The sequence below is a fragment of the Curcuma longa genome, chromosome 3 (assembly GCF_044706935.1).
Source record: "Curcuma longa cultivar G26 ecotype Majalengka, Jawa Barat chromosome 3, ITB_CL_G26_1.1, whole genome shotgun sequence".
In the NCBI taxonomy this organism is placed as follows: domain Eukaryota; kingdom Viridiplantae; phylum Streptophyta; class Magnoliopsida; order Zingiberales; family Zingiberaceae; genus Curcuma; species Curcuma longa.
In genome coordinates this window covers 8,882,449-8,903,162 of record NC_133863.1, presented here as the reverse complement: position 1 = coordinate 8,903,162, position 20,714 = coordinate 8,882,449, and the positions used below count along the sequence as shown (strand labels likewise).

Here is a 20,714-nt window from a genome sequence, read left to right as displayed (position 1 = left end):
ATTGCGAGATCTACTCTACAATTAAGGCTCACATAATTACCGTGTAAATGCAAACTACTCTATCAGGGTATCTCTCGCCATGCACGAAGCTCCCGCCATGCGAGGTTCGAAGAAAGGATCCCGTCATGCAAGATTTTTAGAATGATTTACGAAATTAAAAAGTTGTATAAAAATTTGAATCACCGTGGACATGAGATTTGAAAATTTTAATTTAAAAGTAATAGTGAAAATTCAAAGTTATTTTTCTTTCTAAATTAATATCATATTGGTGGTGTGAGTGATTATTAAATACTAATGAGATTTGAAATTTATATGGAGGTTTTTTTAATTATAAAGAGAATAATAAATTTTTATGTATTTGAAATTATAAAAAAAATCATTGAAAACTCTAAGGAAGATATCTTTATAAGAATTTATTGCGACTTATCTTTATAAATATTTCTCTTTTCATGTCCATGTTTAAGGTATGTCTTAAAAACAACCACAAATTAATAAATGCAATGGATCATCACATGATTCAAAATACCAAAGGTGCCTTAAAATATGTATGCTATCGATCCTTAATATTTCCAATTATTATAATCAAAAGGTAGATCCGCCACCTTAGCGGCCCCCTGATCTCGGCCCCATAAGTGTCTAGAGGGGGTAAATCATGGACAATCATTTTGGCCTTCTTTTCATCATGGCTAGCACAGGGGAGAATTCGAACCCAAGGTCTCGTTATAATCAACTACCTTGTACTAACTATGTGAGCAAGCTTGTACGGATAATATATCCAATTATGCTTTATAATCATAGATTCACAACATAATCTTAGTGCCGAATATAATATTAGCAAATAATATACCACTATAACGAGAGCTAACGAAACAAAGAAAAGTTTGTTGGAATAATAAATGAAAAATAAAATAAAATTGTCGCAGTCATGATGATTTATCTTCTATTGCGAAGGATTATATATACTGAATGAATCAAAAAGATTCACTTATATAACTGCAAGAAAATAATCTATTAGAGCAATGCTAACCGTACAAAAATACACGTAAGAAAAGGACATTGAGGGTGTTGGCTTCTAGGGTTAGTAAAAATTTGATTAAATTAAATAAATTGATCGAACCGGTTGAATTAAAAAATTCGATTTGATTATTTCAGAAGTTTGATTATTTTTATAAAAAAAATTGATTAATTTGGTTAATTTGGTTCAGTTTTGATTTTAAAGATTTTTATTCGGTTAAACCGAATAAATCGAATTAATCAAATTTGAAAAATAATTTTTAAATTTTTAAATAAATAAATTTAGAAGAAGGGGAGTCTTGGCGTAACGATAAGGTTGTTGCCATGTGACCTAGAGGTCACGCATTCAAATTCTGGAAACAGCCTTTTGCTAAATGCAAGGTAAAGTTGCGTACAACAGATCCTTTCCTCGGATCCCGTATGGTGGGAGTTTCGTGCACCGGACTATTCTTTATAAAATTAGAAATTCTTAATTAATTAGTAAAATTTTTGTTGTATTTAAAAAATTCAGTTTGTTCAGTTAATTTGATTAAAAATTAAATTAATTGATAAAATTTTGATTCGATTTGTTTAATTTTCATTGAAAAATTCGATTGATTTAGTTGGTTTAAAAAAATTCAGTTTAATAGATTTTTAATTAATTCTAATACTCAGGCCTATTGGCTTCCATAAAAGGGGAGATTCATTTCCTATCATTGATGCATATCTTTGCTAGAGACTTTTATTAAAAATTTAAAAGGTATATCGTTAAGTGATTTAATGTATTAAATATTTAAAAGCGATAAAAAAAAATAAAATTTAGGGTTTATCAGCTTATATAACCCTTAGGTTGTTTTTCTGTTTCACATCCGCCGACTCCTCTTCCTCCCCGCCGACTCTTCTCTTGTGATTGTTCTACTGCCCCGTTCTCCTTTACAAAACCTTCATGGAGCTTTTCACAATCATTTTGAGAGCTTGGCAACTTTAGCAATTTCATGGTATACTATACCTAAAATTTATCACGGTATAATTAAGAATGTTAGGATTTTGCTTTTGGCATCCATTTCATAAAAAAGTTATCGATTCACAGGAAGGTGAAGAGAAGAAGGCAGGCGGGAGATCATCTCCATTTTGGTGGACGATTGATGGTTTCTCAACCATTGTAAATCGAGGTGCTGATACGTATTACTCGAGGAGTTTCACAGCCTGTGGTTTTAACTGGTAATTCTGATTTTATTTATTTTGTGTGCGTGTGCGCGTATTGACATGATGTTCTTCTAAAACAAATCACATGTTCTTCAACAAATCAGATTTAAGATCTTTGAAAGATTTGGCATAAGAAAAAGCTTTATGAAAGATATATAGCTAAGAGAAGAACTATTAACTGCAGGAAGTTGCGACTGGGATTAGTTTTAGAAAAAGATGGTGAGAAATATGTTCGTCTTTGCCTCTCAAATGATGATGCAGCTTCAAAAGACTCAGAGATCAAAGCAATCTATAAACTCTTCATATATGATCAACTTCACGGGGAGGACATACAGAAGGAAGGTGACAACACATTTTAAGTTCCAGAATAATTTGATCATAATTACCTGGACTTGTTGGTGGAATTATTTATCATGTTATATATCTTCATTGTTTTATGTAGGAGAAGACTATTTCCATAGCAAATCCCTTGATGGATGTTGTTTTAAGGTTGCATTGAACAAGTTCCACAGTTCAAAATCTGGTCTACTTGTCAATGATCGTTGTGTCTTTGGAGCTCAAGTCTTGCATGCTTTTGCAATATCCAAATCAGACAAAGAAGGAATCCATGAATCCTTGTCCTTAAACAAAGATTTAACTCCTCGAATATATACTTGGGTATTCAAGGATGTTTCCAAATCGAACATGATACTGAAATCTGAAGCTTTTGCTGCAGGCGGCTACAACTGGTATTCCATTACTTGTTCTTTAATTGAATCATATATAGCTTTGAGCATATAAGATTTAAGATATAATTATTCGTTTCGTTTGATTTGATTTTCGCCGTGTCTAGGCGTATCTGGCTGTATCCAAACTTAGCCACATGCAAAGACGCCCTTGGTGTTTTCTTGACCATGCACAATGCTGCTAGTCTTGCTTCCAAGACAAGTGTGTATGTGGAGTATAGCCTTTCCTTGTTGGATCTAGATAATGCCAAGCACCGGAAGCTTACAGGTTTTGACATTAATTTGATTGCACTTCCTGCCTACGCTACACCTCGATCAAGCAATTATCTGATTGTGTTTAATTTTCTTATTTATTTTGTAGCTAAAAATTTGTTCTCATCAGGGAGCTTCACTTGGGGATACCCCAAGTTCTTAAGCTGGAAAGAAGTACAAGATCCATCTAGAGGATTTCTTCGCAACGATATATGCATCGTTGAAGCAACTGTCGTGGTTCTTGGAGTAAACACCATTGCTTTAACAAGAACCAAAAGAACTCGTTGCGACTTGTCCTAAGATTTTGTTTGTTCCTTCTTTGCAAGTCCATTTTATCGAGCATGTCTGAATAGCAACCTTAATTTGATATTGAATGTAGATCTTACATCACAGTTTTTTGTTAAAATTAATTAGAATTCCCAATATATTAATTTATTGAATGTAGATCATATACAGGCTGACGATTATGTATCATTGTTACACGTATTTAAAATTGATGATTTTATGAAGTGTTTTGAATGTAGAAATTATATGTGGAATTGTGATAGTATATAAATTTAAAACCTAAAAAAAATGTAGTATATGAATATAAAAAATTATAGCATATAATTATATAGAATTGTAAGTATTTAAGTCAAAATGGGTGAATCTAGATTGGCTTTGTGTGGACTTAGTTGACAACATTTCTAGCCTGTTGCGCCTAACCTGACTCAACCTGTCACAGGCACATGGGAATTCGAAAGATCAAACTGGCCCAAGCTCATTAATTATGGCACAGAAGACAAAGCAATTTTTCTAGGCAATTTAATCTATCAATTCCCAAGATAATTTAATTAAACACTTAATGACTTAATTCAGTCAAATTTAACTTAATTGAATCAAGATCTTTTGTTTCTTCCCAAAACATAATCTTGGACTTAATTAGGAACACTTGAGTTTCACAGCTTGTGGTTTTACTTGGTAAATAACATGTTCTTTAACAAGTGAAAACCAAGCTTTGGTAATACACAAGTTTTTGAGTAGTGTTCTACCAGACAAACGCTACACCAGGCTTTTATTCAATACAAATGAAATTTCTCCGTTCGTTTGGATAACATTTAAGATCTTCAAAAGACATTGCGTAGGAAAATGCTTTATGAAAGATATATAGTTAAGAGAAGAAGTGTTAATTGCAGGAAGTTGTGACTGGAATCAGTTTTAGAAGATGGTGAGAAATATGTATGTCTTTACCTGTCAGATGATGATGCAACACCAAAAAATTCAGTGATCAAAGCAATCTAGCTACAAGCTCTTCATATATGATCAACTACATGCGGAGCACATACAAAAGGATGGTAATTATCAGTACATTTAATACAGAGTTACTTGTTATTTTGCAACATATACTAATATATTTCATGAAGGAAGGATAAATATTTCTTTTCCTGGACTACTTGTTGAGTTATTTATCATGTCATATTCATTGTTTATGTAGGCGAAGACTATTTCCATAGCACATCCCATTATGGATTTTGTTGTAAGACTGCATTAAACAAGATCAACAGTTCAAAATCTGGACTGCTTGTCAACGATTGTTGCATCTTTGGAACTGAAGTCGTGGAGGCTTTTGCTTGCAAATTAGACAGAGAAGGATTAATCCATGAATGCTTGTCCCTAAAGAAAGACCTAACTCCTCAAATATATATACTTGGGTAATTAAGGATGTTTCCAATTCGATGGACGAACTAATTTCTGAAGCCTTTGCTACAGGCGGCTACAACTGGTATTCCATTACATGTTCCTAATTGGATCATTGTTTAAATAAACTTTGAGCATATAAGATTTAAGACGTAACATTTATTCGTTCCGTTTGATTTTCGACATATCTAGGCGTATCTCGCTCTATCCAAACGTAAGTACATACAAAGACTTCCTTGCTGTGTTCTTGGACATGGACAAATCTGCTAATCTTGCTTCCAAGACAAGTGTCTATGTGGAGTATAGCCTTTGCTTGTTGGATCTAGATAATGGCAAGCACCGGAAGCGTACAGGTTTTGACATTAATTTGATTGCGCTTCATGCCTACGCTACACCTCGATCAAGCAATCATCATGATCGTGCTTTCTTATTTATTTTTTTAGTGAAACGTTTGTACTCGGCAGAGAGTGCCAGTTGGGGATGGCCCGAGTTCTTAAGGTGGAACGATGTACAAGATCCATCGAGAGGATTTCTTCACAACGAGACATGCATCGTTGAAGCATCCATTGTGGTTCTTGGAGTAGACACCGTTGCTTGATCAAAAACCAACGAGATATTTGTCTGTTGGTTCTTTGTCCGTGTCCTGTTTTTCTTTCACCTGTCAATTCATCGGCGATCGAGGTGATCAAATCCAATGATACTCTTTGGTTGACTTTTCTTACTTTGACTTTGACTGCTCAATTCGGCAACTGAATCTTCCAGCCGTTCCAACTAATTATCGGTCCAATATCTAATTTAATTTTAGCAGTTATAATTAACAAGATCCGGATCGCATAGTTGTGAAAGTTTTTTTAAAAAAAATTATCACAATTTGAAAAACCTTCAAACAGTAAAAGGAGGACATGTATACAGATTTCAGGGTCTAAAAGAGTTGAAATGGAACCAATTATAACTATTTAAATTGATATTTATTGATGAACCTATATGATGTAGATTTTTAAAAAATTAACATACAATGAAAATATATAATGTATTGAATGTATTTACGATTTCTATATCTCGTTATCTCTATTGTAAATTATGTGATGTGTTAATTACTTTAAATTTAAAAATTTTAAATCTTTCCGATCAATACTAATAATGATTTCAACTTGATAGCTCGAGATAGATATAGACTTCAAGGAACATGAGAAATATATAACACTTGAAATGTGTATGATCAAAGCTCTTTAGCTTTATTAGTGTGTTTTGATCAAAATTGATGAACCTAAGAGATTTAAATTTTTTAAAAATTAACATATAATAGACAAGGATAGTACATTGAAGGTATTTATTAAATTCATGCTTGGTTTTAACACCCTTACGATAAATTATATGTATATGTAAATTACCTTAAAGTTTAAAAATTTAAAAATCTTTTGATCACTATTGTTAATGGCTTGGATCTGATAGCTCTAAGCATATATATAGAATCCAGAACACTTCAGAAATCTATAGCACTTAAAATAAATTTGATTAGAACTTTCTAGGTCTATCAATAAATTTTAATCGAAACTATTGATAAATTTATAAGATTTAAATTTTTGGGTAATTTAGAACTTCAGAAACTTCCAGTGCAAGATATAATAGCCTTGCGTCGTGCATTAGAAAGTAGAATCTGTTTCTTTAAAAATGAAAATATGACTAGTAACTAAGGCTAAAGTATCCCACACTACTTTACTATAATGTTTTATCCAGGATTCTACAATACTTAAATGAAGTACTAAATAAGAAAGATCCATACCGTGGCCAAAGTTGTCAAATTTTTTTAATGAGACAGTAGGATAATTTCCTTCTTCATCATCTGCAGGTCCAGAAATTTCAGCCTAAAAACATGAAAAACACTAACTCGATAATATATTATATTTACAATCATCTCTTCTGATAATTTTTTTGTAAAAATAAAACATAAAGAAATAAAATTCATTTCAGAGAATGAGTAAAGCAACAGAGATAATTATGACAAGATAGTTATCCGAAAGATAAGAATCCACAATTTATGTAGCAAGGACTGCAATCCACTTATTATAATATATTAAATTATAACTTTCTCAAAAATGGATAATCTGTAGATACACTACGAATACCCTTAAATATTGTAAGAAATAAAAAGTAATTTATATTTATTATGAATGAAATGATCAACAAACAAATATAAAATTTACCTTAAGTAACACGGAAAAAAAAAAGAAAGAAATCCTATATCATTAACTTCAGCAAAACATATTATATGGAACTTAGGTTAATGCTTTTATTATGTCCATACCTGGGCCTCTAAGATGAAGTAAATAAGCTCTCCAGTTTTCCCTTTGCGAACAACATACTCACCATTCTCTAAAATCAATGAGAAAAAAATAGTTAGATATCGTAAAGGATTATAAGTCTCATATTTTACATAAGAAGCATACTTTTGCAGATGTCCCAATCTAGATGCCCTTGGGAAAAATCACTACTTCTCAAGAATTTTTGGAACAGTCCAATAAAATCTCATTGCAGAAGCATAAAAAAAAATACAAACACTACACCCATAATATTGTACTTCTCTCAAACCCTTTTCAAGTTGGCGCAGATTTTTTTTCCGCTTGTCCGGATTGCATGAGCTACTCTAAGAATAAAAATCCTGCATTATAAGTAACACACGAGAAATTTCCGTACAGCAATCCCGTGTCTGGACGGCTATCCCACTCCAATTTTCACCGCAACTTTAAATTCTCAAACATTCGCTTGATGGAAAAAATATTTTCTTAATAAGTGAACTTAGAAAACCTAAAAACTCCTCAAAATCAGAATCCCGGCGTACAAACTTTAATCAGAGAACCGAAAGAGGGAACATCAATGAAGCATACAGATTGTCACTATTGAGATATCGGAAGAAGCAAGGAGCACCCACCACATCGCTTCACCTGGACAGATTGTGCGATCTTGAGCAGAGAAAGGGTAGGGAGCCGCTGCAGCAGAGGAATTTGTGCCAGGAAAACAGACACAGAAAGCGAGGATGAAACTTTGACACTGAGTTCAGGGTACCTCTTCCGCTATCCATCGCACGGAAAGGGAAGGCGTGCATCAATTGATAAAAATCACATGTTAATATTAACCTGGTCGATTGAACTGATCTAGGTCAACAAGTCAAACCGCCTTGTCGATCTGATATTTTTATAAGTATCATCAGTATAAATAACCACCCTTGAAAACTGGTGGTTTTATTATACTTTGCAAATTTATATTTTGCAAAGCGTTTTCACATTTAAGTATAAATTAATTTTCTCCAACCCAGCAATCTCATTCGATTAATCATTCGAAGAGTTATTAGAATTACAGAAGATGTAGGGATCTATATGCGCGAAAAACCGATTAAACCGCATATAACGCAGCGGAAAAACAGGATCCCTCCAGAAGATCCATGTGAAAAAAACATACTCGTTTGACGATTCTACCTACTAGAATCGAGTTTACCTTCGATGCGTGCCCTTCGCAATCCCGACAGCAACTCTTGCCTTCAAGGTCGTCGGATCTCAGCACGATCAGTGTGTTCGCGCCTCCACGGTATCCACACGAATACTGAGATGGAGAAGAACCAAACTGTGGTGCTAGCCACAAGAGAGGTTTCGGCCAAAGGTGGAAGAGAAGAAGAGGAAGGAGAGCAAAAGCAACCAACAACCCCTTCATCAAGAGCCTTTCATCCCTTTTTATATCCCACCATAAGGGTAAAGGATGAAGGGTTTTTCTTGTCATTTTGTGATCCACGAAATTAATACTTTATTAATTCCCATGCATCTCATGCAAGAAGATCTTTTCTCTTTTCAATAAAGATCATGCATCTCATGCATGCTAATCTTTCTCTTCTTTTAAGAAAGATCATGCAGCTTTTAATAATCATGCATCTCATGCATGATAACCATTTAATCAAATTCGAATTTGGCTTGTGTGACTTGAGTCCAACTCGAGTCTCACACAATCTGAGCTGACTTGAGTCCAACTCGAGTCCAACTCAAGTCCAGCTCAATCCGAATTGACACTGAGGGCTAATTTTAACAGAAGATTCAAGTAGGGATAAATTTGCGGCATTTCTTTTCGCAGTTGAAATTGGTGGAAATGCAAAAGGCGAATGGTTTCCCATTCCAAATGCTGCTGCCACATTAACAAAATGGCCGGTATTTTCATGTTGTACAATCTAGAGATGCTGCTGCGACGTTAACAAAATGCTCAGCAGATGACATTTTTGAACTTTCGAACTGCAAAGTACTTGAGATGTAGTAGCTAAACGGCAAAGGTAAATCACAGCTTTGCACAAAATTCTGTACCTATGATTCAGGCCTGAGACTCGGTGTCTGCATCATTGTTAACAACCTGCACCGGCAACATCCTTCAGAAAATGAGGTTAAAGTGAAATAAACAGAGAACCATATCCATATTTGGATTCGCAAATTATCATGCTACTTGAAGCTTCATATAAAAAATAACACTGCATGATAACCAATTGTCTAGGGAAGTTTCTTAAACGTTACTGAGAAAGGCCATTGTTGTTTCTATATAAGAAACAATGTATGACTTTAAAAAAATGTTGGTTATCGCTAGATTGTCACTTTCCAAAAAAAAAATTTAAATAACAACTAAAACAGAATTTGATAGATCTATTCATGAACTTAAGAAATATAGTACACAATAGATGCATGCTGCTCTTAGGAGTGTACCTAGTTGATTGCTGATTCTATAGATTTTGTTTTGTTGAACACAGTAGGAATTGACTAACTTTGAATGCCAAAAAGCATATGGGAGAGCAATTATGAAGAAACAATCAGATGCTGATATTTATATTACTGCATTCATGTCATAGTTTTCGACTGACCAATTCTGATCGTTTTAGGTAAGTTGGATCAGTATCGGCCTTTGCCAATTTGATTTCATCCAAAAAATTGTACCTGATCCATAACGAAGAGCAAAATTTATAGATTAAAAAGAATATATGCTAAAGCCGGGAAAAAAAATCAAAGTTAAACAACTTTTGTCTATAGTTTAACCGAGAGAAACCCTTTGATTCTTAAGAGGTATTGCTTGTTGGCAAGGAATCAATTTGTAGTTTCCAGTCACATGCCAAAACCTCCAAAAAGGATCAAAACAGGAAGAAGACTAGAAGAGATTAGAAGGAAAAAAACAATCTAAAGTGAAAAGAGGAGAATGTTTTGCAAGAAGGGAGATAAATGAGTGCCTCGTACTCCTTTCATGTGCATATCTGTGCTAAGTTGTTTCAGTGTGTGCGCACTGTGTTGTCCCAAGTGAAACCTTGAAAGTCAAGCTGCTTCATGTTTATTCTATCCATCGTAAACCTTGCTTGCGAAGGTACATTATTCACAATTCTCCATCAACAACTTTTGCGGTTTGGGCGATCCATTGTTGATAAACACATTGTTTTATATTATGCACACTTCATCACAATTAAAAAAAAAAAAAGGAGGTAGATTTTATAAATATAGAGTAATCTAGGGGTTGATCAAATCCTAGCAACCAGATTAGAACTAATCAACATTTTATCTCCTGGGATCAATTCAAAACCAATCCAGTTCACCAAATTCAAATTCAACTAGAATTAAATCAAATCCGAGCCAACTAAAGACCACATATTCCACTAGATATAATCCACACTTACTTCGAACTAAAATATAAAGGTACCTCTAAACATCACTGTAAATTGAAAATTTATCACAATTAAGCTCAAAATGAGGGAAATAATATTTAATTACTTGAATGAATTAGAGAGTGGTGAAGTGAATAATGCTAATAATGGCATAAGAACCTTTAAAATTTGTTGTTAAAGTGTTGGTTAAACTACCAAAATTCAAGAGAGACCGATGAAAAACATCAGCATAGTGACTCTGATTGTTCCACTGAATAGTAAATTCTTGTGGCAAGCAAACTCAGCAAGCCCTATTATCTTGAAACAAAAAAGTTGACAAAAAAGACTTTCACTAATTTACATTTTACAAAATTTGGAAGCTCTCATTTTCTCAAAGTTCCAAAATATTGTATAAATGTTCTTGTTTTGAACTCTAAAGCCCAAGAAGGTGTTTAAGGCTGGCGATCGGTAATTTCAAAACCAAATCAGACTAAGTTGTTCGATTGGTTAAACTGCAAACAAGCGATTAGCACCCAACATTCTTCGTAGGAATTCATGGTGAAACTTAATGCATTGACTCACATTCAAAAAGAGCATACATAAGGATCAACATTTCACGTGTATCTAGTTTGCACTAAATCACATGTCCATGTCAGGAAGCATATTTCATATGAAGTTTTCCATTCAACTAATTGCTATTAACCATAGAAAAATAGTTGCTCCTACTCCTAGTTATCCATTACAAACTTATTATGGTTAACCTTTCTAAATTGCGCACCTGGCTAATGTAGTCTTTAAGTTTCTCAATAATGGATTCATCTAAAGCTCTTTCTGCAAGCTCAAACATCACAGTATTGCCTTCAGGACCATTAACTTTCTCCTTTTGCAGGTACCTAACAAAAGAAACAAGTACAGAAATCTAAGAACTTTTTTTTGAAATAGTAAGGTAGTTCAACATATAGTGAACAACTATGATGGATGGTTTAATATTTTAAGGTACTCACCTTTTCTGTATAAGCGTTTCAAGTGCTTGCTTAGTGTTACCAAGCACGTTGTTTTGGTCATTTTCATTTAAACCCAATCTTCCCAAGTGATGCCAAAGGTTTTCTATTACCATTATTTAGAAAAAAAATTAGGCAACAAAATATAGAGAAGGCTACATTGTTGACAAAATAAAATAAATTACCTTCAGAAAGTTTACCTCCTGACAGATGTATAATGCTGATAACAACAAAAGCGAAACCAGACAGATGCGAAGACTCTTTATCCTCAACAAATTCACTATAAATATCAGGAGGTAGCTGGCTCACAAGAATGTATGATTTTGACTCGAAGGCACCTACATGCACTGCTCATGTTAGACCATAAAAAAATACAACAAAGTCCGATGCAAAATTAGAGTTAAACATATGAATCCTTCACATAAAAAATTTCCATCGTTTATTTTCTCCATCTTATGCAAAATTCTTGTTTACCATAATTGTCGGGGTGCTATCAAGTTATCTTGTCTGGAGTAACTTTTTAGGTGGAAGACAATATCCCATTGCAGAAATTCTTGATAGAAAATATCAAAAATCCACATGGAACTAATTTAGTAGCATCGTTGGACATTTTAAAAGCAGAAATGCACAAAATAAATATGAAAAAACATTAAGGCACAGGAGAGATGACATACTTTGCTGAGAAGCACGACCCTGTTTATTTGAGGAAGGGCGAGAACGTTGTAATTCTTTCATCTCGTACCCGAAAATGCTTGAGATTTGTTCTCTGGCTTCGTTTATGACAAGAGCTGGGAGTGAACGCTGGTGGTAGTTTCTAGTTATCAATTGAGTCAGCTCTTCCCTCTTTATAGGGCATCCAGAACTTTGGTGGGTCTTGAAAAGCACATAACGGATTACTTCTCCTACCAGCTTGTCTTTTTCCTGTAGCAAAACAATTTAGTTTCAAATTGCTACAGCTTTGTTAGAAGGGAAGAAACAACTAGAAACGAAGGAATATCACATACCTCTTGAGATACACCAATTTGCGAGTACTCCTCATTGGATGTTGTCATCCTGTAGTAGATCAATGCCAGTTTAGAAGCCAACGAATGTTCCGTTTTGTCTTTCTACCATTAAACCATAGAAACTATCTGAATAAAGGCGAATGAGAGTGAATGATAGATAAGATGCTTGTGATGGTCTCCACTGTCGAGCCGTGACGGTCGGCCGTCCCGCCCGCCGACCGGCACGGAGACGACTCCAGCACGGCGGCATAACGGACATCGTGGGAGAGAAGAGGGACCGAGGGAGATAAAGGAGGAAAGGAGAGGATGAGAGGAGTGCGATGGAAATCAGAGGGAGAGTAACAAGACCGCGGAGAAAGAAGAGAGGTTAGAGGAGGAGGAGAAGGGTACTGACCGGCGTGCGTCGGCGTTAGGCGGCAGAAGCGGCGGCGGGCGCAGCAACTGATGCGGAAGGGAATCCGGGGACAAGGAAGAAAACAATAAAAGAGAGGGTGAAAAAGTAAATACGATAATTTTTTAAACAAATTTCAAATTCTAAATATCCAACATTTAACAAAATTTTAAAAATAGCTTAAAATACGAAATATCTAACTTAATCTGACAAGGTTCAAAAACACATGCACAAAATATATTAAAAATTAATTATTATAGATAATAATTCAATTATTGAGTATTTTGAAACTCGGACAAGATTTAAAATTTTATCAAAAAATCAACCTCTGAGTATTTTGAATCCATCTACGAACCACCCTTAAATTTTCCGTAATTGCCTTATAATGACACCATTTAAATGAAATAAGATAATAAAATTAATTCAAATTAGTGACAAATATTCTAAAAATCAACCTCTGAATATATATAAAATTTACTTCAAATTTGTAATTAAAAAAAATCAGGCGAAACCCGAACATTTAAATTATATATATATAAAAAAAAGTATTCTTCATTTGTGGAACAAAAGGCATCTTTGAATCATAGTCTTAATCACACTTTGAAAATCTTAAACGACAATATTCTAGTGCAGACACATTGAATAAGCTCAATCCAAAGACTAGCCATCAAAAGTATATTCTTTTCCTTTGAAATAATTACAACAAGAATATTCAACTCCTTAACTATTTGCAATCTGTCTTAAGTCTATTTTGAACAGTTCGTTTTTGCTGCCAAGATGTCTTGCATGTATAGCACTGAACATCCTCTCAAAAATCTTGCTCCGAATTTAGATCTGCACTGTATAAACACAAATAATTATGTTGTAAAACACGTATGTTCAAAATATAGGTGGTGTTCATCAAATAGAACAATCCATTCTGTTGGTATTGTTGCATAAAAACTTTTGCTCAGTCGGATTGTCTTCATCTAAATTTCCATACCTGTCAATCCGACATGATTATCCAGTGCAAGATATATTTGTTCATCTAACATCTACCAATATAACCATAAACATGCTTAGTAGAAACATGCAGATCTTAGTGTCATGCAGTGACATAAATGGAAATCCAATTTACAGATGATAGAAAATAAAAAGTTGGAGCTCATGTTGTGTAAAGAACAGATTATAGCAGTGATCGGAAAGCTTCAACTCAGCTCTTTTGTAGTTTAAGAGTTTTACACCCTTTCCTAACCATAATATGCGATCGCACCTGCGTAAGAAACAAAAACAATTAATTGTGATTCAGAATAAATTTGTCATAAACAGTTAGTTGTTTGTAATTAAGAGAAAATGCATGGATGAAACAAGTTCATACCATGCAGGAGTTCTCCTCCCACCCTTGTTATCATCCTGCACATAGCTTGTCGTGTCGAATTCATACTTGTAGGATGGCGGAAAGCTTATGACACCCTCTGACCACCCATCGAAAGCACGCCCTTTTTTTAGCTCTCGAATTAGCTGCCACAGAAATAATTTTGAAGTTCTTGTCAAAAATCTCTAGTTTCATGAAGCTCCAGGATCGAATTTGTTCACACAAATATCTAAGATTGTAGCTAGATATATAGTGTTTTCAATCAACAAAACTAGGTACGTAATAGAATCACATCGAGTACTGCCACAAAGTTAGAGAGTTGGAAACCTGGTCCCTGTCTAGCAACATACTCCAATTTTTGAGCGAAATGAATTCATGTGTTTCTTCAAATGATAAATCGATGCAGTAGTTTAGATCTCCTAGCCAAAAAATTCTTCTGTAAAGATCGAAAGGTAGCAATGAGAATCTCGGTTCTAAAACAAACGACAATCTAGCTACTTGATAAACCTTAAATTCTTTAAACTCACTTATGATCATGGATTATTTTGGGCACTCCGGCACAATGCCGAGCAACGGTACTAAATTGTGTTTTCCTGTGAATTTCTTGCACGTCTGTGTTCCTACGAAGTTCATCCCCACTTTTTTCTCCGGAAGAGAGATGACAACATGTGAAGCAAAATCGAGTTTGGTATATAGACATGCTAACTGATATTGAACCCTGAAGCAAAGTTTAAGTTATCAAATAAGTAGCATGCCAAATAATATGAACTCACTAGATACAAGTACAAACTTACTTTGTTTCCGATATAACCCATGACACCTACACCAACTGGAGATACCTTCAAGTTCTGGATGTGCTTCCTTAGGGCACGGCGAACCCATATGGAAAGGTATATTCCGATCATTTGTTTACATACTATCCTTACAAAGGCCAATCTCTTCTTTCTACATGGCATCAAATTCAGGAGCCAAAGCTCTTCCTAATGAATCCTTGTGCACATTACCAATAGGCCGGAAAGAACTGTATTTTCGGAAAGACTTTGTTGCTCTGTAGGAACTTAAAGTGTGTTTCGGTGGTAACAAGTCTAGTGGTTGTTCAGGCCAAACTAATCCAACCCTCTCTGCTGTGCTAAGTGTCCTCAGTAACTTCTTTTCCTGAATCAATGGCATTACTGAATTCACATCAAAATCAACCTGAGTAAAATGATTCAACCTCTGAAACTGCTTTGTGCCATATGGCCTAATGGGTTCAACATGATCAGAATTAGAATCTACAGCATCTGTTAAATCATCGAAACTGTCAAGATTATCATCGTCATCATCTTCATCAATGTCACTGTTAGTCTCAGACAATAGTCCATCCACAGTGACGGCAGTATCTTCATGTGGTCTGAACCTAGACGGAGAGGGAGGATAACTGTAACATTTGTACTTGGGTTTTGCAGATTGAATACTATTTAGAGTTTTACGAATCAGATGTTCCCATTTTGCGACTGGCACACTATCCTCAGCACCAAAAATGTTGCAGGCATTCAAAGGAACAATATCCTGGATACTGCAAAACAAGAATCTCACATGAACACTATAGATATCAGACCCAAGAAATTGATAATTAAGTGAGTATCAAGGGATCGATTACCCAAGTGCATAGATATCAGCAGGTTCCTCCATGTCTATCCACTTTGCTATGTCAAGGTCATCAGGTGGAACTTGTCCCCCAACATTCCAAGTTCCAGCACAGATCCTAAGGATCCAAAAATTAAAAGCATTTTAGTGTTGCAAGAATATGGAATGCTACTCTGCCTCCAACAGTGACTAATCTAGTGCTTTTAAAAGGATTTAATTTACAGCGTATACCAGTGAAACATGCCTGAGTTCCTTGGTATTTGATATATTGTGCCCGAAGGGTTTCGGAATTCCATCTCCTCAATTTGTATGGGATGCTCTCTAGATCATCATCTGTTTGTAGAAAAACATGGAGTTGTTGATGGCAAAAAAAAAATATCAATGTTCTTGAACTTGTTTACTACTTACCATGTTAGCAACTTACAATTAGGTTATGGATGCAAACTCTCAAGTATCAATGCTCATAATCTTGGGAAAACTTTTCACTTTGGGAAATTTAATTTCTTGCTTAATTGGATGGAAATATAGAAGGAACAAATTTAGTTTCATCAAAGTTCTGTATTTTATCTTAGTTAAATTGGCAGGCATAAAAAAAAAGATTAAGCATAGCATAGATACAAATCAATCAAACAAATTAATGATCTAATCAATAACAAGAGCTACAGAGATCATAGCAGAAAAAACACAGATCATTGCAAGGCATCAAACTGTTGAATTCCAAAAAGAGAACAGCTATCAGTTACTCCCGGCCGTTCAATTCACAAGGATACGCACTTCTACATGACTGGGAAAAAAAACCCCTCGGAGAGACTCATCGAGACGCACCATGGTCGCGTTCAAAGCTACGAGGGTTTCCGGAAGAAATCATCGATGCGGCGGGTGCCTGACGGCAGGGGCTTCCCCTAGGCGGATCTGGTCTTGGCGCCCGACGCGGGTTTGGGAGGCGGCGGAGTCGGCTTGGGTAGGCAATCGAGGAGGAAATCGGCGGTGGGTCGGTGGCCGCGAACTGCCGCGCGGATGTGGTCGGGCTTTATGGTGCGCCGCTTCTTCTGAAGAGCAGCGGATCGGGCACCGAAGACGAGGGAGTCGAGGAAGAGGTCGGCGGAGATGGAGATGAGGAAGAGGGCCTCGGAGTTCAGCTTGCGGATCTCATTATCAAGCTTCACGATCTTCTTCACCCGGCCCGTCGGGAACGACGGGACCAGCGCTTCCCCGCCCCCTTCTTCTTCTTGCTCTCCTTGATCTCGTTGCTCGTGATGCGCAGCTTCTTTCATGCTGGGATCTCAATGCGGAGGACGAAGCGGCGCTGATGGTTTAACTAAACGCTCTGAAATGTTTCCCGTCAAAAGAAGGAAATGTTTCCCGCCAAAAGAAGTGGACCAGATTTTATAATCATTTGACATGTTAATATATATACAATCACATTCAAATCAATGAGAACCATGCTCAGGTTGTTACAGGGAAAGGAACAGGGACACGTCACAAATACCGGGACCGGGAGGATCGTGAGAACCGGCGTTCCGATCTGGGAGGAATCCTGAAAATTATTTCAGATCTTGGAAAGTAAAAAAAGAAGAGCCATGGAAATCAATCAGTCAGAATCAGGAAAACGGATGTGTGTTGGCCTCACCGGTGCTGGAACAGGGGCAGCGGGAGCGGGAGCGGGAGCGTAGGCTTCCCTTACTGCCGCTAATATCTCACTACAGAAATAATCTTGATTAACGACCGAAATTTCGGTCGCTAAACCCAATTAACGACCAAAAAAAAATCGTTAAAAAAATCGTTGTAACTCCATTTAGCGACTGAATTCAATTTCGATCGCTAAATTAGCGACCGAATTGAGATTTCGGTCGAAAACGATTTCGGTCGCTATATTTAGCGACCGAAATCGAGTTCGATCGCTAATTTTGCGATCGAAACCACAATTCAGGCCTTAATCTAGCGATCGAATTGCGAATCGGTCGCTAAATTAGCGACCGAAATTGCAATTCAATCGCTAGTTTAGCGACCGATTCGCAAGTTCGGCCACTAAATTAGCGACCAATATTATTTCGATCGCTATTTAGCGACAGAAATCGTAAATAGCGACGGAAATCGTAATTCGGTCGCTAAATTAGCGACCAATATTATTTCGGTCGCTAAATTGGTTGTTATTTTTGGTTTTTTTGTAGTGTCTCTTCGACGGCGGCAGCGGCTGCCTCTGCCGCCTCGGCAGCAACGGCTGCAGCAGCGGCAGCGGTCTGGGCGACGGTGGCGGCGACCGCCTGGCGGAGTTGGCTGGAGCTTCGTGGTCGCCGGCGAGTCATGGGAAAGGGGAAGTGGAAGACAGGGAGGAGAGGAGCACGGGATGAGTTTAAATAGCGTTACACTCTTCTTCCGGCTTCTAGAACCTACTAGAAGCTTCGCACCATCCTACAGGCAACCGACTTGAGTTGAGTTACACTCTTCTTCCGGCTTCTGGAACCTACTAGAAGCTTCGCACCATCCTACAGGCAACCGACTTGAGTTGAGTTACACTCTTCTTCCGGCTTCTGGAACCTACTAAAAGCTTCGCACCATCCTAAATTTTAGTGACCGATTCGCAAGTTCGGTCGCTAAATTAGCGACCAATATTATTTCGGTCGCTAAAATTAGCGACCGATCAGTGATTCGGCCGCTAAATTAGTGACCGATCAGTGATTCGGTCGCTAAAATAGCGATCGAATTTAGTTTCGATCACTATTTAGTGATCGATTAGTATTCAGTCGTTAAATAGCGACGGAAATCGTAATTCGGTCGCTAAATTAGCGATCAATATTATTTCGGTCGCTAAATCAGTCGTTATTTTTGATATTTTTGTAGTGTCTCTTCGACGGCGGCAGCGGCTGCCTCTGCCGCCTCGGCGGCAGCGGCAGCGGCAGCGGTCTGGGCAACGGTGGCGGCGGTGGCGACCGCCTGGCGGAGTTGGCTAGAGCTTCGTGGTCGTCGGCGAGTCATGGGAAAGGGGAAGTGGAAGACGGGGAGGAGAGGAGCGCGCGGGGTGAGTTTAAATAGCGTTACACTCTTCTTCCGGCTTCTGGAACATATTAGAAGCTTCTTGAGTTGAGTTACACTCTTCTTCCGGCTTCTGGAACCTACTAGAAGCTTCGCACCATCCTACAGGCAACCGACTTGAGTTGAGTTACACTCTTCTTCCGGCTTCTGGAACCTACTAAAAGCTTCGCACCATCCTAAATTTTAGTGACCGATTCGCAAGTTCGGTCGCTAAATTAGCGACCAATATTATTTCGGTCGCTAAAATTAGCGACCGATCAGTGATTCGGCCGCTAAATTAGTGACCGATCAGTGATTCGGTCGCTAAAATAGCGATCGAATTTAGTTTCGATCACTATTTAGCGATCGATTAGTATTCAGTCGTTAAATAGCGATGGAAATCGTAATTCGATCGCTAAATTAGCGACCAATATTATTTCGGTCGCTAAATCAGTCGTTATTTTTGGTTTTTTTGTAGTGTCTCTTCGACGGCTGCCTCTGCCGCCTCGGCGACAGCGGCAGCGGCTGCAGCAACGACAGCAGTCCGAGCAACGGTGGCGGCGGTGGCGACCGCCTGGCGGAGTTGGCTAGAGCTTCGTGGTCGTCGGCGAGTCATGGGAAAGGGGAAGTGGAAGACGGGGAGGAGAGGAGCGCGCGGGGTGAGTTTAAATAGCATTACACTCTTCTTCCGGCTTCTGGAACATATTAGAAGCTTCTTGAGTTGAGTTACACTCTTCTTCCGGCTTCTGGAACCTACTAGAAGCTTCGCACCATCCTACAAGCAACCGACTTGAGTTGAGTTACACTCTTCTTCCGGCTTCTGGAACCTACTAAAAGCTTCGCACCATCCTAAATTTTAGTGGCCGATTCGCAAGTTCGGTCGCTAAATTAGCGACCAATATTATTTCGGTCGCTAAAATTAGCGACCGATCAGTGATTCGGCCGCTAAATTAGTGACTGATCAGTGATTCGGTCGCTAAAATAGCGATCGAATTTAGTTTCGATCACTATTTAGCGATCGATTAGTATTCAGTCGTTAAATAGCGACGGAAATCGTAATTCGATCGCTAAATTAGCGATCAATATTATTTCGGTCGCTAAATCAGTTGTTATTTTTGGTTTTTTTGTAGTGTCTCTTCGACGGCTGCCTCTGCCGCCTCGGCGGCAGCGGCTGCAGCAGCGGCAGCGGTCTGGGCAACGGTGGCGGCGGTGGCGACCGCCTGGCGGAGTTGGCTAGAGCTTCGTGGTCGTCGGCGAGTCATGGGAAAGGGGAAGTGGAAGACGGGGAGGAGAGGAGCGCGCGGGGTGAGTTTAAATAGCGTTACACTCTTCTTCCGGCTTCTGGAACCTATTAGAAGCTTCTTGAGTTGAGTTACACTCTTCTTCCGGCTTCTGGAACCTACTAGAAGCTTCGCACCATCCTACAGGCAACCGACTTGAGTTGAGTTACACTCTTCTTCCGGCTTCTGGAACCTACTAAAAGCTTCGCACCATCCTAAATTTTAGCGACCGATTTGCAAGTTCGGTCGCTAAATTAGCGACCAATATTATTTCGGTCGCTAAAATTAGCGACCGATCAGTGATTCGGTCGCTAAATTAGTGACCGATCAGTGATTTGGTCGCTAAATTAGTGACCGATCAGTGATTCGGTCGCTAAAATAACGACCGAATTTAGTTTCGATCACTATTTAGCGATCGATTAGTATTCAATCGTTAAATAGCGATGGAAATCGTAATTCGGTCGCTAAATTAGCGACCAATATTATTTCGGTCGCTAAATCGGTCGTTATTTTTGGTTTTTTTGTAGTGTCTCTTCGACGGCG

General features: G+C 37.5%; 3 protein-coding genes and 2 pseudogenes across 7 annotated transcripts; 2 read left to right on the top strand and 3 right to left on the bottom strand.

Moving 5' to 3' along the window:
• Positions 1–1,875: 1,875 nt before the first annotated feature.
• Positions 1,876–4,486, top strand: LOC141825304 (uncharacterized). 3 transcript variants are annotated; one of them, XM_074712694.1, is made up of 7 exons: positions 1,876–1,991; positions 2,084–2,214; positions 2,384–2,541; positions 2,642–2,927; positions 3,032–3,192; positions 3,286–3,422; positions 4,352–4,486. In XM_074712694.1, the coding sequence occupies exons 1-7, from the start codon at positions 1,989–1,991 to the stop codon at positions 4,385–4,387; spliced, it is 912 nt and encodes a 303-aa protein (XP_074568795.1). In that variant the 5' UTR covers positions 1,876–1,988; the 3' UTR covers positions 4,388–4,486. The 3 variants fall into 3 exon arrangements, with proteins under 3 accessions (XP_074568795.1, XP_074568796.1, XP_074568794.1); XM_074712695.1 differs by lacking the exon at positions 4,352–4,486 and having other exon boundaries at positions 3,307–3,616; XM_074712693.1 differs by lacking the exon at positions 4,352–4,486 and having other exon boundaries at positions 3,286–3,616.
• Positions 4,487–5,451, top strand: LOC141823631 (ubiquitin C-terminal hydrolase 12-like; annotated as a pseudogene).
• Positions 5,452–6,458: 1,007 nt separating this feature from the next.
• On the bottom strand, positions 6,459–12,965 carry LOC141823345 (uncharacterized). 3 transcript variants are annotated; one of them, XR_012601402.1, is made up of 9 exons: positions 12,903–12,965; positions 12,509–12,557; positions 12,179–12,425; positions 11,690–11,842; positions 11,508–11,610; positions 11,282–11,396; positions 9,194–9,239; positions 7,159–7,226; positions 6,459–6,718 (listed from the first exon to the last, which is right to left on the bottom strand). XR_012601402.1 is itself a non-coding variant. In XM_074710615.1 (7 exons), exons 2-7 carry the CDS (start codon positions 12,554–12,556, stop codon positions 9,201–9,203), a joined length of 705 nt encoding a protein of 234 aa, XP_074566716.1. In that variant the 5' UTR covers position 12,557; positions 12,903–12,965; the 3' UTR covers positions 9,007–9,200. The 3 variants fall into 3 exon arrangements, 1 of the variants encoding a protein (XP_074566716.1); XR_012601403.1 differs by having other exon boundaries at positions 11,705–11,842; XM_074710615.1 differs by lacking the exons at positions 6,459–6,718; positions 7,159–7,226 and having other exon boundaries at positions 9,007–9,239.
• Positions 12,966–14,012: 1,047 nt separating this feature from the next.
• On the bottom strand, positions 14,013–16,747 carry LOC141823630 (type I inositol polyphosphate 5-phosphatase 1-like; annotated as a pseudogene).
• A 34-nt stretch (positions 16,748–16,781) lies between these two features.
• LOC141823346 (uncharacterized) lies at positions 16,782–17,153 on the bottom strand. The gene has a single exon (XM_074710616.1). The coding sequence runs from the start codon at positions 17,151–17,153 to the stop codon at positions 16,782–16,784; it is 372 nt and encodes a 123-aa protein (XP_074566717.1).
• Positions 17,154–20,714: the final 3,561 nt, after the last annotated feature.